The sequence below is a fragment of the Hemitrygon akajei genome, chromosome 16 (assembly GCF_048418815.1).
Source record: "Hemitrygon akajei chromosome 16, sHemAka1.3, whole genome shotgun sequence".
NCBI lineage: Eukaryota > Metazoa > Chordata > Chondrichthyes > Myliobatiformes > Dasyatidae > Hemitrygon > Hemitrygon akajei.
The window spans coordinates 61,829,589-61,844,107 of record NC_133139.1 but is presented as its reverse complement, the minus strand read 5'-3'; the positions used below and the strand labels follow the sequence as shown (position 1 = coordinate 61,844,107).

The following is a 14,519-nucleotide window of genomic DNA, read 5'->3' as shown; positions in this document are numbered from 1 at the left end:
GTAAATTTAGAAAGTATTGAAAGTAATTTAAAGAAATTAGACATTAGAGCAAAATAGTAACTTTTGCAGATGGCACTAAAATAGGTGGTATCATAAGTGAAGAAATTACAGGAGGATCTTGTTTAGAGGTGTAGGTGAATGGCATATGGAGTTTATTTCAGGTGAGTATGAGGTGTTGCATTTTGGAAAGTCATATCAAGGAAGGACATTCAAATGAATGGTGAGGCCCCTGAAGGTGATGTAGAACAGAAAAATCTTGGAGTTAGATACGCAGGTCCCTGAAAATAATCACAGATAGAAAGGGTAGTGAAGAGGGCTGTTGGCGTACTGACCTTAATCAATCAGGGCATTGAGTAGGGAAAATGTTAGTTGTATAAGAATCTGGAGAGGCTCCACTGAGTATTGTGTTCATTTTTGGTCACTCCATTATAAGAAAGGTGTTACTAGAAGGTGTAAACACGCAGAAGAGATTGACAAGGATGTTGTCAGGTCTCAAGCGACTGAGTTGCAGAGAGGTTGGACAGGCTAGGACTTCTTGAAACATAGGATAATATACAAATACAATACAATACAAATACTTTATTGTCACCAAACAATTGATACTAGAGCGTACAATCATAACAGTGATATTTGTTTCTGCGCTTCGCGCTCCCTGAAGTACAAATCAAACTATAATAAAAATTTAAATTATAAATCATAATTAGAAAATAGAAAATGGAAAGTATGGTACTGCAAGTCAGGTCCAGATATTTGGAAGGTACGGCCCAGATCCGGGTCAGGATCTGTTCAGCAGTCTTATCACAGTTGGAAAGAAGCTGTTCCCAAATCTGGCTGTACGTATCTTAAAGTAATCTTATGGAAATTTTTGAAATGATGAGGGACCTAGATCAGGTGGATGGTAAGTCTTCCCCAGAGTAGGGTAATCAAAAACAATAGAGCATTGGCTTAAAGTGAGAGAAGCAAGATTTCAAAGAAATTTGATGGGCAATTTTTTAAACAGAAAGGATGATCAGTACAAGAATTGAGCTGCGGGGGGGGGACGTCACGTGATGACGTAGGATCGAGACGCTGGAACCCAGCTCTCCCGTAAAAAGTTAATAAATTAATGTCTAAATGAAGAAAAGTTAGTCAGTACCTTCTAAAAGTTACTTAAAAACTACTCCGGATTGTGTCAAGCTATGCCTCAAAGAAGGAAGATGAAGAAAACTAATACCGGGAAGATTACGCAAGTTGGAACAAGAACAAGGCCCACGTCTCCCGAGGAACCGCGGTCTCAGGTACATTATACCACCGGCGATACGGAACAGGAGACTGTGGCAACATTGGCCATTCCTAAAGGGAAAGGCCATCGTGAATTGCGCAAACGCGAAGGATGGAGCATGCGCAAACGGGAGCAACAAAAACTACAAAGCCCAGCTACCACTGCAACTGAAAGTGATAGCGAATCGGAGGGAGAGTCAAATGTCTCGGAAGGATCAGATGAAGAAGAAGTTAAAAGTCCTTCTAGAAATATAGAAAAGACTTTGAGGCAAATAATGCGTAAATTAGACACATTAAAAGTAATTAAAAATAATCAAAAAATACTCAAAAAAAAAGACCAAAATGGAGATTATGCTTGATAAAATGACAAAGAGACAGGAAAAAATGGAAAAAAGAATTACGGACCTGGAAACTACAACGGAGGACATGGTTGAAAGAATGGACAAAATAGAAAATGAAAATGCTGCTTGGGCAACAGAAAGAAAACAATTTATGGAAAAAATTGATAAGCTTGAAAATTTCAGTAGACAAAATAATATTAAAATTGTTGGACTTAAAGAAGATATAGAAGGAGAAGATCCAATAAATTTTTTTCAAAAAAGAGCAGGGAACGAGCCAATGTTTGGCCACTGCTGGAGTGGACAGAGTTGTTTCAAAACGGCAGAACTGAAATGCAGAACGGGGGTCTGGGACAGAGAGCGAGGAGTGATCTGCTGTTTAGTTGATTTAAGCACCAGGCCGGATGGGAAAGGTCAGGCATGGGCCGAATTGAACCAGTGGAGCCCAGGCCTGAGAGCATATTGAAGCAACAGGGCCCAGGCTCAAGAGTGAGGGAAAACCCAAGGTTTGATTGATTTAAGCTCCAGACCAGATTGAGTAGGCTGAGTACGGGCTGAATCGAGTCGGCAGGGCCTGGCCCGAGAGCATATTGATGCAGCAGAGGCTGGGTCCAGGAGTGAGGCACAACCAGGGGTTTGGTGGATTTAAGCCCCGGGCCAGATTGCGAAGGTCAGGGTGTTGGGGCTGGAGTTGAGGGGCGGGCTGGTGTTCACCTGACGGGCAGGGTTACTTGTTTCTGTGCTGAACTGAGGCTGTGGCCTGCAGCTAACAGACTCCTGAATCAGCCGGTACTGGCTTCATGGCTGTGGACTCACTTTTGTGAATTTCAGTTCTGAATGTTGTTTGTTTAGTTTTATTGTTTGCATGATTATTTTTTGAGCACATTGCGTATATGACCGTGTTTTTTTAATGTGTTTTATTGGGTTTCTTTGTTTTGTGGCCGTCTGTGGGGAGATGTATCTCAAAGTTGTATTTAGCATATATGCTTGTACATATTCTAAATATAGTAAATTTACTGTGAATTTTGAACTTTAAAGTCACCAGTCATTAATGGTGGGTATGGGAGTAATGGGAGCTGTTCGGGATTCTGTTTAACCATGGGTTCCTTTTCTTGCAGGTACATCTACAAACTCTGTCCATTCAACAAAGTGGTGCAAAAACCAAAGCACGGAGGTACAGAAACTAGTCTAGGGTAAGATAATTGTGGAGCTATTCTAAAAAGCATACTGTTTTTGCCAAGTGTTGTACCTGCTTCTATTTCAAAATTATATGGGCGGGCACTCTGAATAGTTTCCACTGGGATTACTGTGCATGAACTTTGCTAACTAGCTGTGATTTAGAAGGGGTAAAGAAAGCCACAAGCAGTATATTGGAGCTCTAATACTGCCTTTTGTTTATTAGGTATATTTAAAGTGGAAATTGTTATGTTCTTGATTACTAAGGACATTCAAGGTTACAAGGAGAAGACAGGAGACTAGGGCTGAGAGGGGTAATGAATCAGCCCGATTACCTGAATGGCCTAATTCTGCCCCTGTGTCTTGTGGTCAATCGGAAAACATTATTATCATCAAGGATGTCCAATTCCTTGATGATCATCCAGGCCACTTAATTAACTGATGACACTATCAGCTTAAAACACAGACTGTACCTTGCAGTTATACTTATACATTTATTTATATGATGTGAAGTATTTCATCAGAGTATGGCAATAAATGTGAAACAAATGCCTTCAAGTGCTAGTGGGCAGGGAGTCTCAGAACAGGCACTGTATCTGAAGGAAGAATCCAGTGGGCAGTGTCAGAGCAGGCAGTGTGTCTGAAGCCAGTGGGCAGGGAGTCTCAGAGCAGGCAGTGTGTCTGAAGCCAGTGGCCAGGGAGTCTCAGAGCAGGCAGTGTGTCTGAAGCCAGTGGGCAGGGAGTCTCAGAGCAGGCAGTGTGTCTGAAGCCAGTGGGCAGGGTGTCTCAGAGCAGGCAGTGTGTCTGAAGGGAGAAGCAGGTGGGCAGGGAGTCTCAGAGCAGGCAGTGTGTCTGAAGCCAGTGGGCAGGGAGTCTCAGAGCAGGCAGTGTGTCTGAAGGGAGTAGCAGGTGGGCAGGGAGACTCAGAGCAGGCAGTGTGTCTGAAGCCAGTGGCCAGGGAGTCTCAGAGCAGGCAGTGTGTCTGAAGCCAGTGGGCAGGGAGTCTCAGAGCAGGCAGTGTGTCTGAAGCCAGTGGGCAGGGTGTCTCAGAGCAGGCAGTGTGTCTGAAGGGAGAAGCAGGTGGGCAGGGAGTCTCAGAGCAGGCAGTGTGTCTGAAGCCAGTGGGCAGGGAGTCTCAGAGCAGGCAGTGTGTCTGAAGGGAGTAGCAGGTGGGCAGGGAGACTCAGAGCAGGCAGTGTGTCTGAAGCCAGTGGGCAGGGAGTCTCAGAGCAGGCAGTGTGTCTGAAGCCAGTGGGCAGTGTCAGAGCAGGCAGTGTGTCTGAAGCCAGTGCCAGAGAGTCTCAGAGCAGGCAGTGTGTCTGAAACCAGTGGGCAGGGAGTCTCAGAGCAGGCAGTGTGTCTGAAGGGAGAAACCAGTGGGCAGGGAGTCGCAGAGCAGGCAGTGTGTCTGAAGCCAGTGGGCAGGGAGTCTCAGAGCAGGCAGTGTGTCTGAAGTCAGTGGGCAGGGAGACTCAGAGCAGGCAGTGTGTTTGAAGCCAGTGGGCAGGGAGTCTCAGAGCAGGCAGTGTATCTGTAGGGAGAAGCCAGTGGGCAGGGAGTCTCAGAGCAGGCAGTGTGTCTGAAGCTAGTGGGCAGGGAGTCTCGGAGCAGGCAGTGTGTCTGAAGCCAGTGGGCAAGGAGTCTCAGAGCAGGCAGTGTATCTGTAGGGAGAAGCCAGTGGGCAGGGAGTCTCAGAGCAGGCAGTGTGTCTGAAGCTAGTGGGCAGGGAGTCTCGGAGCAGGCAGTGTGTCTGAAGCCAGTGGGCAAGGAGTCTCAGAGCAGGCAGTGTATCTGAAGGAAGAATCCAGTGGGCAGTGTTAGAGCAGGCAGTGTGTCTGAAGCCAGTGGCCAGGGAGTCTCAGAGCAGGCAGTGTGTCTGAAGGGAGTAGCAGGTGGGCAGGGAGTCTCAGAGCAGGCAGTGTGTCTGAAGGGAGTAGCAGGTGGGCAGGGAGTCTCAGAGCAGGCAGTGTGTCTGAAGGGAGTAGCAGGTGGGCAGGGAGTCTCCGAGCAGGCAGTGTGTCTGAAGCCAGTGGGCAGGGAGTCTCAGAGCAGGCAGTGTGTCTGAAGCTAGTGGGCAGGGAGTCTCAGAGCAGGCAGTGTGTCTGAAGGCAGAAGCCACTGGGCAGGGAGTCTCAGAGCAGGCAGTGTATCTGTAGGGAGAAGGCAGTGTGCAGGGAGTCTCAGAGCAGGCAGTGTGTCTGAAGCCAGTAGGCAGGGAGACTCAGAGCAGGCAGTGTGTCTGAAGCCAGTGGGCAGTCTCAGAGCAGCCAGTGTGTCTGAAGCCAGTGGGCAGGGAGTCTCAGAGCAGGCAGTGTGTCTGAAGCCAGAGGGCAGGGAGTCTCAGAGCAGGCAGTGTGTCTGAAGCAAGGGGCAGGGAGTCTCAGAGCAGGCAGTGTGTCTGAAGCCAGTGGGCAGGGAGTCTCCGAGCAGGCAGTGTGTCTGAAGGGAGAAGCCAGTGGGCAGGGAGAGCAGGCAGTGTGTCTGAAGCCAGTGGGCAGGGTGTCTCTGAGCAGGCAGTGTGTCTGAAGCCAGTGGCCAGGGTGTCTCAGAACAGGCAGTGTATCTGAAGGAAGAATCCAGTGGGCATTGTTAGAGCAGGCAGTGTGTCTGAAGCCAGTGGCCAGGGAGTCTCAGAGCAGGCAGTGTGTCTGAAGCCAGTGGGCAGGGAGTCTCAGAGCAGGCAGTGTGTCTGAAGCCAGTGGGCAGGGAGACTCAGAGCAGGCAGTGTATCTGAAGGGAGAAGCCAGTGGCCAGGGAGTCTCAGAGCAGGCAGTGTGTCTGAAGCTAGTGGGCAGGGAGTCTCAGAGCAGGCAGTGTGTCTGAAGCCAGTGGGCAGGGAGTCTCCGAGCAGGCAATGTGTCTGAAGGCAGTGTTACGTATTCAGGCAACAATAAATATATGTGAGTTAGGCAAGGGTTTTTATAACAAATAATACGTTTATTAAACACTGAATACAAACCCCCCAAAAGTAAACAAACACTAACGTAACCGGAAAACAGCTGCTGTGCGGCAGCTTCACAGTTCTTAAAGCAATGAAGCAAAAACAGTTCTTAAAGCGATGTTGCAAAAACAGTTGTTTAAAGCGATGTTGCCAAAAGTTCAAAATGCTCAGTCCATTTAAAAGGAGAGACTTTTTAAGGCGATTTAAATTCTCTTCCACGTCGTTTTCCTTCGATCCCCGGCGTCGAACTCTTCCCACGTAGAATTTTTATGAAATGTAACAGCTTAAAGGCACTGACCTTTTTTTCCACACAGTCCTCAATCTCCTGCTATCCCAGCAGAGATTAACACGAGAACAGTCAACGAAATCCTTCCGAATGAGGATCACACAAGGTTGAACCCAATCCACCATCGAAAATCGATTCTCCTCGATCTTTAACTCCCGAACTCCAAACTTCACTCTCCACTAGCAGTATTGTAAAGAAACTGCTGGCAATGACCTTTTAAACTTTAGGCATTAGATAAAACTTCATCTTTTAACTCAACTGCGTCATCGCATTAAATCACGCAGTGGCATGAAGTTAACATGGCAAATCCAGCCACGAACTGCTCCTCCCCACAGGGTGGAGTCCTCCTTTTATACCCTGTACAACAAAACCTGTCACATGACCTCTACTGGCGGGAAAATGACGTCACTCCACCATCACAAGACCATTACCTCAAGTCCAGTATAACTTCAACCCCAGTCACGTGACAAGGGTACCACTGTCACGTCTCTTGAGCACGTAACACCTCCCTCCAAAAAAAACATTTTTGGTTTGACATAACAAAAATTTTAACAATTACAAGAAAAACAAATGTATAAATTTTATAACATACACAATATACAATACCATCATATAACAGCTTACAACTCACAATACAGTAGGAGTGTTACAATCAGAAAAAAAACCACTCCATAAAAAAATTACATTGTACATTCAACATCGAGATAGACAATCAGCAACCACATTATCTTTACCTTTAACGTGAGTTATCACAATATTGTACTCTTGTAACATCAAACTCCAATTTAATAATCTTCTGTTTTTGTTTTTCATCTTACTCAGAAAAACTAACAGATTATGATCAGTGTAAACAATAAGTGGTTTTTGAGTTGTACCAACATATACCTCAAAATATTCTAAAGCTAAAACAAGAGATAACAATTCTTTCTCTATTGTCGAATAGTTTCTTTGATGCTTATTAAATTTCTTAGAAAAGTAAGCTACTGGATGATCAACCTCATCACCCTCATTCCTTTGCGTTAATACTGCTCCCGCAGCCTCATCACTAGCATCTACAGCTAATGAAAAAGGTTTTGCAAAGTCAGGTGCCTTGAGCACAGGTTGTTGACATATCATTGTTTTCAATTTTTCAAATGCTTCTTAACAAGGCACTGTCCACACAAACCTCACATTCTTCTGCAGAAGGTTAGTTAATGGAAGGGCAACATTAGCAAAATTCTTACAAAATTTTCGATAATATCCTACCATTCCCAAGAATCTTCTGAGAGTTTTTTTCCCCGTTGGAGTGGGAATCTTTAAAATTGCCCGAACCTTTGCCTGAACAGGAGCTACCTTACCTTGACCCACAACATAACCAAGGTAAGTCACAGTGGCATGTCCAAATTCACTCTTAGCTAAATTAATAGTTAAGTTAGCTTTTGAAAGCCTTTCAAACAATTTCTCCACCGCAATAATGTGTGCTTCCGAAGTATCATTTCCTGTCACTAAATCATCAATATAAGCATCAGTATCTTTCAATCCCTGAATCACGGAGTTAATCATCCTCTGGAAAGTACCTGGGGCATTCTTCATCCCAAATGGAAGAACATTATACTCATATAACCCAGATGGAGTTACAAATGCAGAAATCTCTCTACCTCTGTCCGTTAATGGAACACACCAATACCCTTTCAATAAATCAATCTTTGTAAGGAACCTTGCTTTTCCAACTTTATCTACACAATCATCTACTCTAGGAATTGGATATGCATCTGTTTTCGTTACAGCATTCACCTTCCTATAGTCAGTACAAAACCTAATACTACCATCTCGTTTTGGCGCCATAACACATGGTGAACTCCAATTCGAGTTAGAATGTCTAATAATATCATTCTCTAACATGTATTCAATTTCTTTCTCAGCAAGTTCACATTTTTCCATGTTCATCCTATATGGATGTTGTTTAATAGGTTTGGCATCTCCAACATCTACATCATGTGAAGCTATAGTAGTCCTTCTCGGAACATCTGGAAACAAATCCTTATATTTAAAAATTAATTCCTTCATCTGTTGTTTCTGCTCTAGCTGTAAATGTGCTAATTTCTCATCCATATTTTCCGGAATGGTTGAATTTGGTAACCTAACAGAAACAATGTTAGATTTAGAATGAAAATCAGATGAATCATCTATCATGTTCCTAGTTACATCAAACTCATTCTCACTAACCACAACAGTCACAGTATCAGATTGTTTCCCAAAATACGGTTTAGATAGATAGATAGATAGATACTTTATTCATCCCCATGGGGAAATTCAACATTTTTTCCAATGTCCCATACACTTATTGTAGCAAAACTAATTACATACAATACTTAACTCAGTAAAAATATGATATGCATCTAAAATCACCCTCTCAAAAAGCATTAATAATAGCTTTTAAGAAGTTCTTAAGTAGTTTACTTAAATACATTGAGTCCTAACCCCGGCACTTTAACATATCTTACTCCTGGCGGTTGAATTGTAAAGCCGAATAGCATTGGGGAGTATTGATCTCTTCATCCTGTCTGAGGAGCATTGCATCGATAGCAACCTGTCGCTGAAACTGCTTCTCTGTCTCTGGATGGTGCTATGTAGAGGATGTTCAGGGTTTTCCATAATTGACCGTAGCCTACTCAGCGCCCTTCGCTCTGCTACCGATGTTATACTCTCCAGTACTTTGCCCACAACAGAGCCCGCCTTCCTTACCAGCTTATTAAGACGTGAGGCGTCCCTCTTCTTAATGCTGCCTCCCCAACACGCCACCACAAAGAAGAGGGCGCTCTCCACAACTGACCTATAGAACATCTTCAGCATCTCACTACAAACATTGAATGACGCCAACCTTCTAAGGAAGTACAGTCGACTCTGTGCCTTCCTGCACAAGGCATCTGTGTTGGCAGTCCAGTCTAGCTTCTCGTCTAACTGTACTCTCAGATACTTGTAGGTCTTAACCTGCTCCACAGATTCTCCATTAATGATCACTGGCTCCATATGAGGCCTAGATCTCCTAAAGTCCACCACCATCTCCTTGGTCTTGGTGATATTGAGACGCAGGTAGTTTGAGTTGCACCATATCACAAAGTCCTGTATCAGTTTCCTATACTCTTCCTCCTGTCCATTCCTGACACACCCCACTATGGCCGTGTCATCAGCGAACTACTGCACATGGCAGGACTCCGAGTTATATTGGAAGTCTGATGTGTACAGGCTGAACAGGACCGGAGAGAGCACGGTCCCCTGCGGCGCTCCTGTGCTGCTGACCACCGTGTCAGACCTACAGTCTCCCAACCGCACATACTGAGGTCTATCTGTCAAGTAGTCCACTATCCAATCCACCATGTGAGAGTCTACTCCCATCTCCATTAGTTTGTGCCTTAAGATCTTGGGCTGGATGGTGTTAAAGGCACTAGAGAAGTCCAGGAATGTAATCCTCACAGCACCACTGACCCCATCCAGGTGAGAGAGGGATTTGTGCAGCAAATACGTGATAGCATCCTCCACTCCCACCTTCTCCTTATACGCAAACTGAAGAGGATCCCGGGCGTGCCTGGTTTGTGGCCTCAGATTCTGTAATATCAGCCGCTCCATGGTCTTCATCACGTGCGACGTCAAGGGAACAGGTCTGAAGTCATTCAACTCCTTTGGTTGTGGTTTCTTCGGTACCGGGACAATACAGGATGTTTTCCACTGTCTGGGTACTCTTCTCTGCTCCAGGCTCATGTTGAAGATGCGCTGTAGTGGTTCTCCCAGCTCAGTCGCACAGGCCCTCAGTAATCGTGGGGATACTCCATCCGGTCCAGCCGCCTTGCTGGTACAGATCTTCCTCAGTTGACCTTCCACCTGTGCAGCCGTAATCCTGGGCGTGGGCAAGGTCTCCTGTGAGTGGCTATTTTCCTGTGAGGGAAGTAAGAGGGAGGACGAGTAGAAAGACAAGCCTGGTGTGGAGTTCTGCGGTGAGGATGAGATTGTGCTGTCGAACCTATTGAAGAAGTTGTTCAGCTGGTTCGCTTTCTCCACATCTCCACTTATGTTTGCCCCCCGCTTTGCACCGCATCCGGTGATGATCTTCATTCCATCCCACACCTCCTTCATGCTTTTTTTCTGCAGCTTTTGTTCTAGCTTCCTCCTATACTGCTCCTTTGCCCCCCTTATCTGTACTCTGAGTTCCTTCTGAACTCTTTTAAGCTCCAACCGATCACCATCTTTAAAGGCCCTCTTCTTCTGATTTAGGAGGCCTTTGATGTGACTAGTGATCCAGGGTTTATTATTGGGATAGCAGCGAACAGTTCTAACAGGAACAACGACATCCACACAAAAGTTAATGTAGTCCGTTGTGCATTCAGTGACCTCCCCAACGCCCCTACAAAGCCCCCCTTGCAGTTCATCCCAGTTAGTAGTACCGAAGCAGTCTCTCAGGGCCTGTTCAGCTTCAGGAGTCCACTTTCTAAAAGAGCGTGTAGTAGTGGGATGCCTCAGCACAATTGATTTATATCTGGGCTGTAACAAAACCAGGTTGTGATCAGCTTTCCCCAGTGCAGGCAGCGGGGATGCACTGTATGCATCCTCTACGTTTGCATACAGTAGGTCAATAGTCCTATTACCCCTGGTGTAACAATCCACATACTGGGAGAAAGCAGGTAGTGTCGTGTCCAAAGTCACATGGTTGAAGTCCCCTGTAATTAACACCAGTGCCTCAGGGTGCTGTGTCTGAAGCCTAGCAACAGCGGAGTTGATGACGTCACACGCTACCGTTGTGTCGGCACGCGGCGGGACATACACATTCACCACAATGACGTTTGCGAATTTTTGCGGCGGATAATATGGCCTCATACTCACGGCGATCAGCTCAATATCTCTTTCACAAACGGAGATCTTTGTACTCACATGCCCGGGGTTACACCATCTTACGTTAATGTAGACAGCGAGTCCCCCTCCTTTCTTCTTCCCACACTTTTTGGCATCTCTGTCAAATCTTACCGTAGTAAAACCAGGTAATTCTACATTTACATCCGGGATGTTAGCCGTCAGCCATGTTTCGGAAAAGCACATTAAACTGCATTCCTTGTATGCTTTAACATTCCTTACTAGTGAGGCTAGCTCATCCAATTTATTTGGCAGCGAGTTCACGTTCCCCATAATGACCGAAGAAACAGCGGGTTTATAACGCCGCTTCATCTCCGTCCACTTATCCCTGCGCAGCTTTCCAGCCCTGGAGCCGCGGAACTTCTGTTTAATTTCGCTCGGGATCTGGTGCGCAACACTGACCGGCGCCTTTCTAAGCGCAAGTAGCTGGTTACTCGAATACAACTTTCTCTCCATCTCAATACTAAACATAAACACTATGACTAAAAACAAACTAAAAAAAAGAATTATCAAATTATCAATTCTCGGGAGCAGCTGGAAAAGGCTGCCGCTCAGGTTGGCGCCGGAAGTATAAATCATATTTATATGGCAAAGTTGTATTGACCTTCTACGATCTGGAGTTTTTATTACGTAATTCACATCATTGTCCACAGTTTTCCTTAACCCTTGACATCCACCTAAAGGCACACTATGAGCTAAAGTCAAAATCTCATTTCGATAAACTTTAGGAACAACTACCTGGTAAACAACATTCCATTCCTCACTTGCAGGAATTGTAGGCGACCTCCACTTCCTCATCAACACTCCTTTTTCCAAGTAATATCCTACTGACACCTTCTCAATTTCACTACCTAGTAAAGCTTGTTCTCTCAATTTTCAGAGTAGGCAGTGTGTCTGAAGGGAGAAGCCAGTGGACAGGGAGTCTCAGAGCAGGCAGTGTGTTGAAGCCAGTGGGCAGGGAGTCTCAGAGCAGGCAGTGTGTCTGAAGGGAGAAGCCAGTGGGCAGGGAGTCTCAGAGCAGGCAGTGTGTCTGAAGGGAGAAGCCAGTGGGCAGGGAGTCTCAGAGCAGGCAGTGTGTCTGAAGGGAGAAGCCAGTGGGCAGGGAGTCTCAGAGCAGGCAGTGTGTCTGAAGGGAGAAGCAGGTGGGCAGGGAGTCTCAGAGCAGGCAGTGTGTCTGAAGGGAGAAGCCAGTGGGCAGGGAGTCTCAGAGCAGGCAGTGTGTCTGAAGGGAGAAGCCAGTGGGCAGGGAGTCTCAGAGCAGGCAGTGTGTCTGAAGGGAGAAGCCAGTGGGCAGGGAGTCTCAGAGCAGGCAGTGTGTCTGAAGCCAGTGGGCAGGGAGTCTCAGAGCAGGCAGTGTGTCTGAAGCCAGTGGGCAGGGAGTCTCAGAGCAGGCAGTGTGTCTGAAGCCAATGGGCAGGGAGACTCAGAGCAGGCAGTGTGTCTGAAGCCAGTGGGCAGGGAGTGTCAGAGCAGGCAGCGTGTCTGAAGCCAGTGGGCAGGGAGTCTTAGAGCAGGCAGTGTGTCTGAAGCCAATGGGCAGGGAGACTCAGAGCAGGCAGTGTGTCTGAAGCCAGTGGGCAGGGAGTCTCAGAGCAGGCAGTGTGTCTGAAGGGAGAAGCAGGTGGGCAGGGAGTCTCAGAGCAGGCAGTGTGTCTGAAGCCACTGGGCAGGGAGTCTCGGAGCAGGCAGTGTGTCTGAAGCTAGTGGGCAGGGAGTCTCAGAGCAGGCAGTGTGTCTGAAGCCAGTGGGCAGGGAGTCTCAGAGCAGGTAGTGTGTCTGAAGCCAGTGGGCAGGGAGACTCAGAGCAGGCAGTGTATCTGTAGGGAGAAGCCAGTGTGCAGGGAGTCTCAGAGCAGGCAGTGTGTCTGAAGCCAGTGGGCAGGGAGTCTCCGAGCAGACATTGTGTCTGAATGGAGAAGCCAGTGGGCAGGGAGTCTCAGAGCAGGCAGTGTGTCTGAAGCTCGTGGGCAGGGAGTCTCAGCAGACAGTGTGTCTGAAGCCAGTGGGCAGGGAGTCTCAGAGCAGGCAGTGTGTCTGAAGCCAGTGTGCAGGGAGTCTCAGAGCAGGCAGTGTATCTGAAGGGAGAAGCCAGTGGGCAGGGAGTCTCAGAGCAGGCAGTGTGTCTGAAGCCAGTGGGCCGGGAGTCTCAGAGCAGTCAGTGTGTCTGAAGGGAGAAGCCAGTGGGCAGGGAGTCTCAGAGCAGGCAGTGTGTTGAAGCCAGTGGGCAGGGAGTATCAGAGCTGGCAGTGTGTCTGAAGCCAGTGGGCTGGGAGTCTCAGAGCAGGCAGTGTGTCTGAAGCTAGTGGACAGGGAGTCTCAGAGCAGGCAGTGTGTCTGAAGCTCGTGGGCAGGGAGTCTCAGAGCAGAAAGTGTGTCTGAAGCCAGTGGGCAGGGAGTCTCAGAGCAGGCAGTGTGTCTGAAGCCAGTGGCCAGGGAGTCTCAGAGCAGGCAGTGTGTCTGAAGCCAGTGGCCACGGAGTCTCAGAGCAGGCAGTGTGTCTGAAGGGAGAAGCCAGTGGGCAGGGAGTCTCAGAGCAGGCAGTGTGTTGAAGCCAGTGGCCAGGGAGTCTCAGAGCAGGCAGTGTGTCTGAAGGGAGAAGCCAGTGGGCAGGGAGTCTCAGAGCAGGCAGTGTATCTGTAGGGAGAAGCCAGTGGCCAGGGAGTCTCAGAGCAGGCAGTGTGTCTGAAGCCAGTGGGCAGGGAGTCTCAGAGCAGGCAGTGTGTCTGAAGCCAGTGGACAGGGAGTCTCAGTGCAGGCAGTGTGTCTGAAGCCAGTGGACAAGGAGTCTCAGAGCAGGCAGTGTGTCTGAAGCTAGTGGGCAGGGAGTCTCAGAGCAGGCAGTGTGTTGAAGCCAGTGGGCAGGGAGTCTCAGAGCAGGCAGTGTGTCTGAAGGGAGAAGCCAGTGGGCAGGGAGTCTCAGAGCAGGCAGTGTGTTGAAGCCAGTGGGCAGGGAGTCTCAGAGCAGGCAGTGTGTCTGAAGCCAGTGGACAGGGAGTCTCAGTGCAGGCAGTGTGTCTGAAGCCAGTGGACAAGGAGTCTCAGAGCAGGCAGTGTGTCTGAAGCTAGTGGGCAGGGAGTCTCAGAGCAGGCAGTGTGTCTGAAGGGAGAAGCCAGTGAGCAGGGAGTCTCAGAGCAGGCAGTGTGTCTGAAGGGAGAAGCCAGTGGGCAGGGAGTCTCAGAGCAGGCAGTGTGTCTGAAGGGAGAAGCCAGTGGGCAGGGAGTCTCAGAGCAGGCAGTGTGTCTGAAGCCAGTGGGCAGGGAGTCTCCGAGCAGGCAGTGTGTCTGAAGGGAGAAGCCAGTGGGCAGGGAGTCTCAGAGCAGGCAGTGTGTCTGAAGCTAGTGGGCAGGGAGTATCAGAGCTGGCAGTGTGTCTGAAGCCAGTGGGCAGGGAGTCTCAGAGCAGGCAGTGTGTCTGAAGCTAGTGGACAGGGAGTCTCAGAGCAGGCAGTGTGTCTGAAGCTCGTGGGCAGGGAGTCTCAGAGCAGACAGTGTGTCTGAAGCCAGTGGGCAGGGAGTCTCAGAGCAGGCAGTGTGTCTGAAGGGAGAAGCCAGTGGGCAGGAGTCTCAGAGCAGGCAGTGTGTTGAAGCCAGTGGGCAGGGAGTATCAGAGCTGGCAGTGTGTCTGAAGCCAGTGGGC

The 14,519-nt window shown here is 48.0% G+C and overlaps 2 protein-coding genes across 2 annotated transcripts in view; one reads left to right on the top strand and one right to left on the bottom strand.

The window, feature by feature from the left end:
• c16h19orf53 (chromosome 16 C19orf53 homolog) overlaps positions 1 to 14,519 on the bottom strand; it is a 355,432-nt gene that overhangs the window by 279,869 nt on the left and 61,044 nt on the right. The window lies entirely within an intron of this gene.
• The window catches only part of prkcsh (PRKCSH beta subunit of glucosidase II), a 125,004-nt gene that overhangs the window by 92,977 nt on the left and 17,508 nt on the right, over positions 1 to 14,519 (top strand). Inside the window, exon 14 of the mRNA XM_073068994.1 lies at positions 2,717 to 2,791. Within this exon, the coding sequence (XP_072925095.1) occupies positions 2,717 to 2,791 (75 nt within the window). The remainder of the gene's footprint in view (positions 1 to 2,716; positions 2,792 to 14,519) is intronic.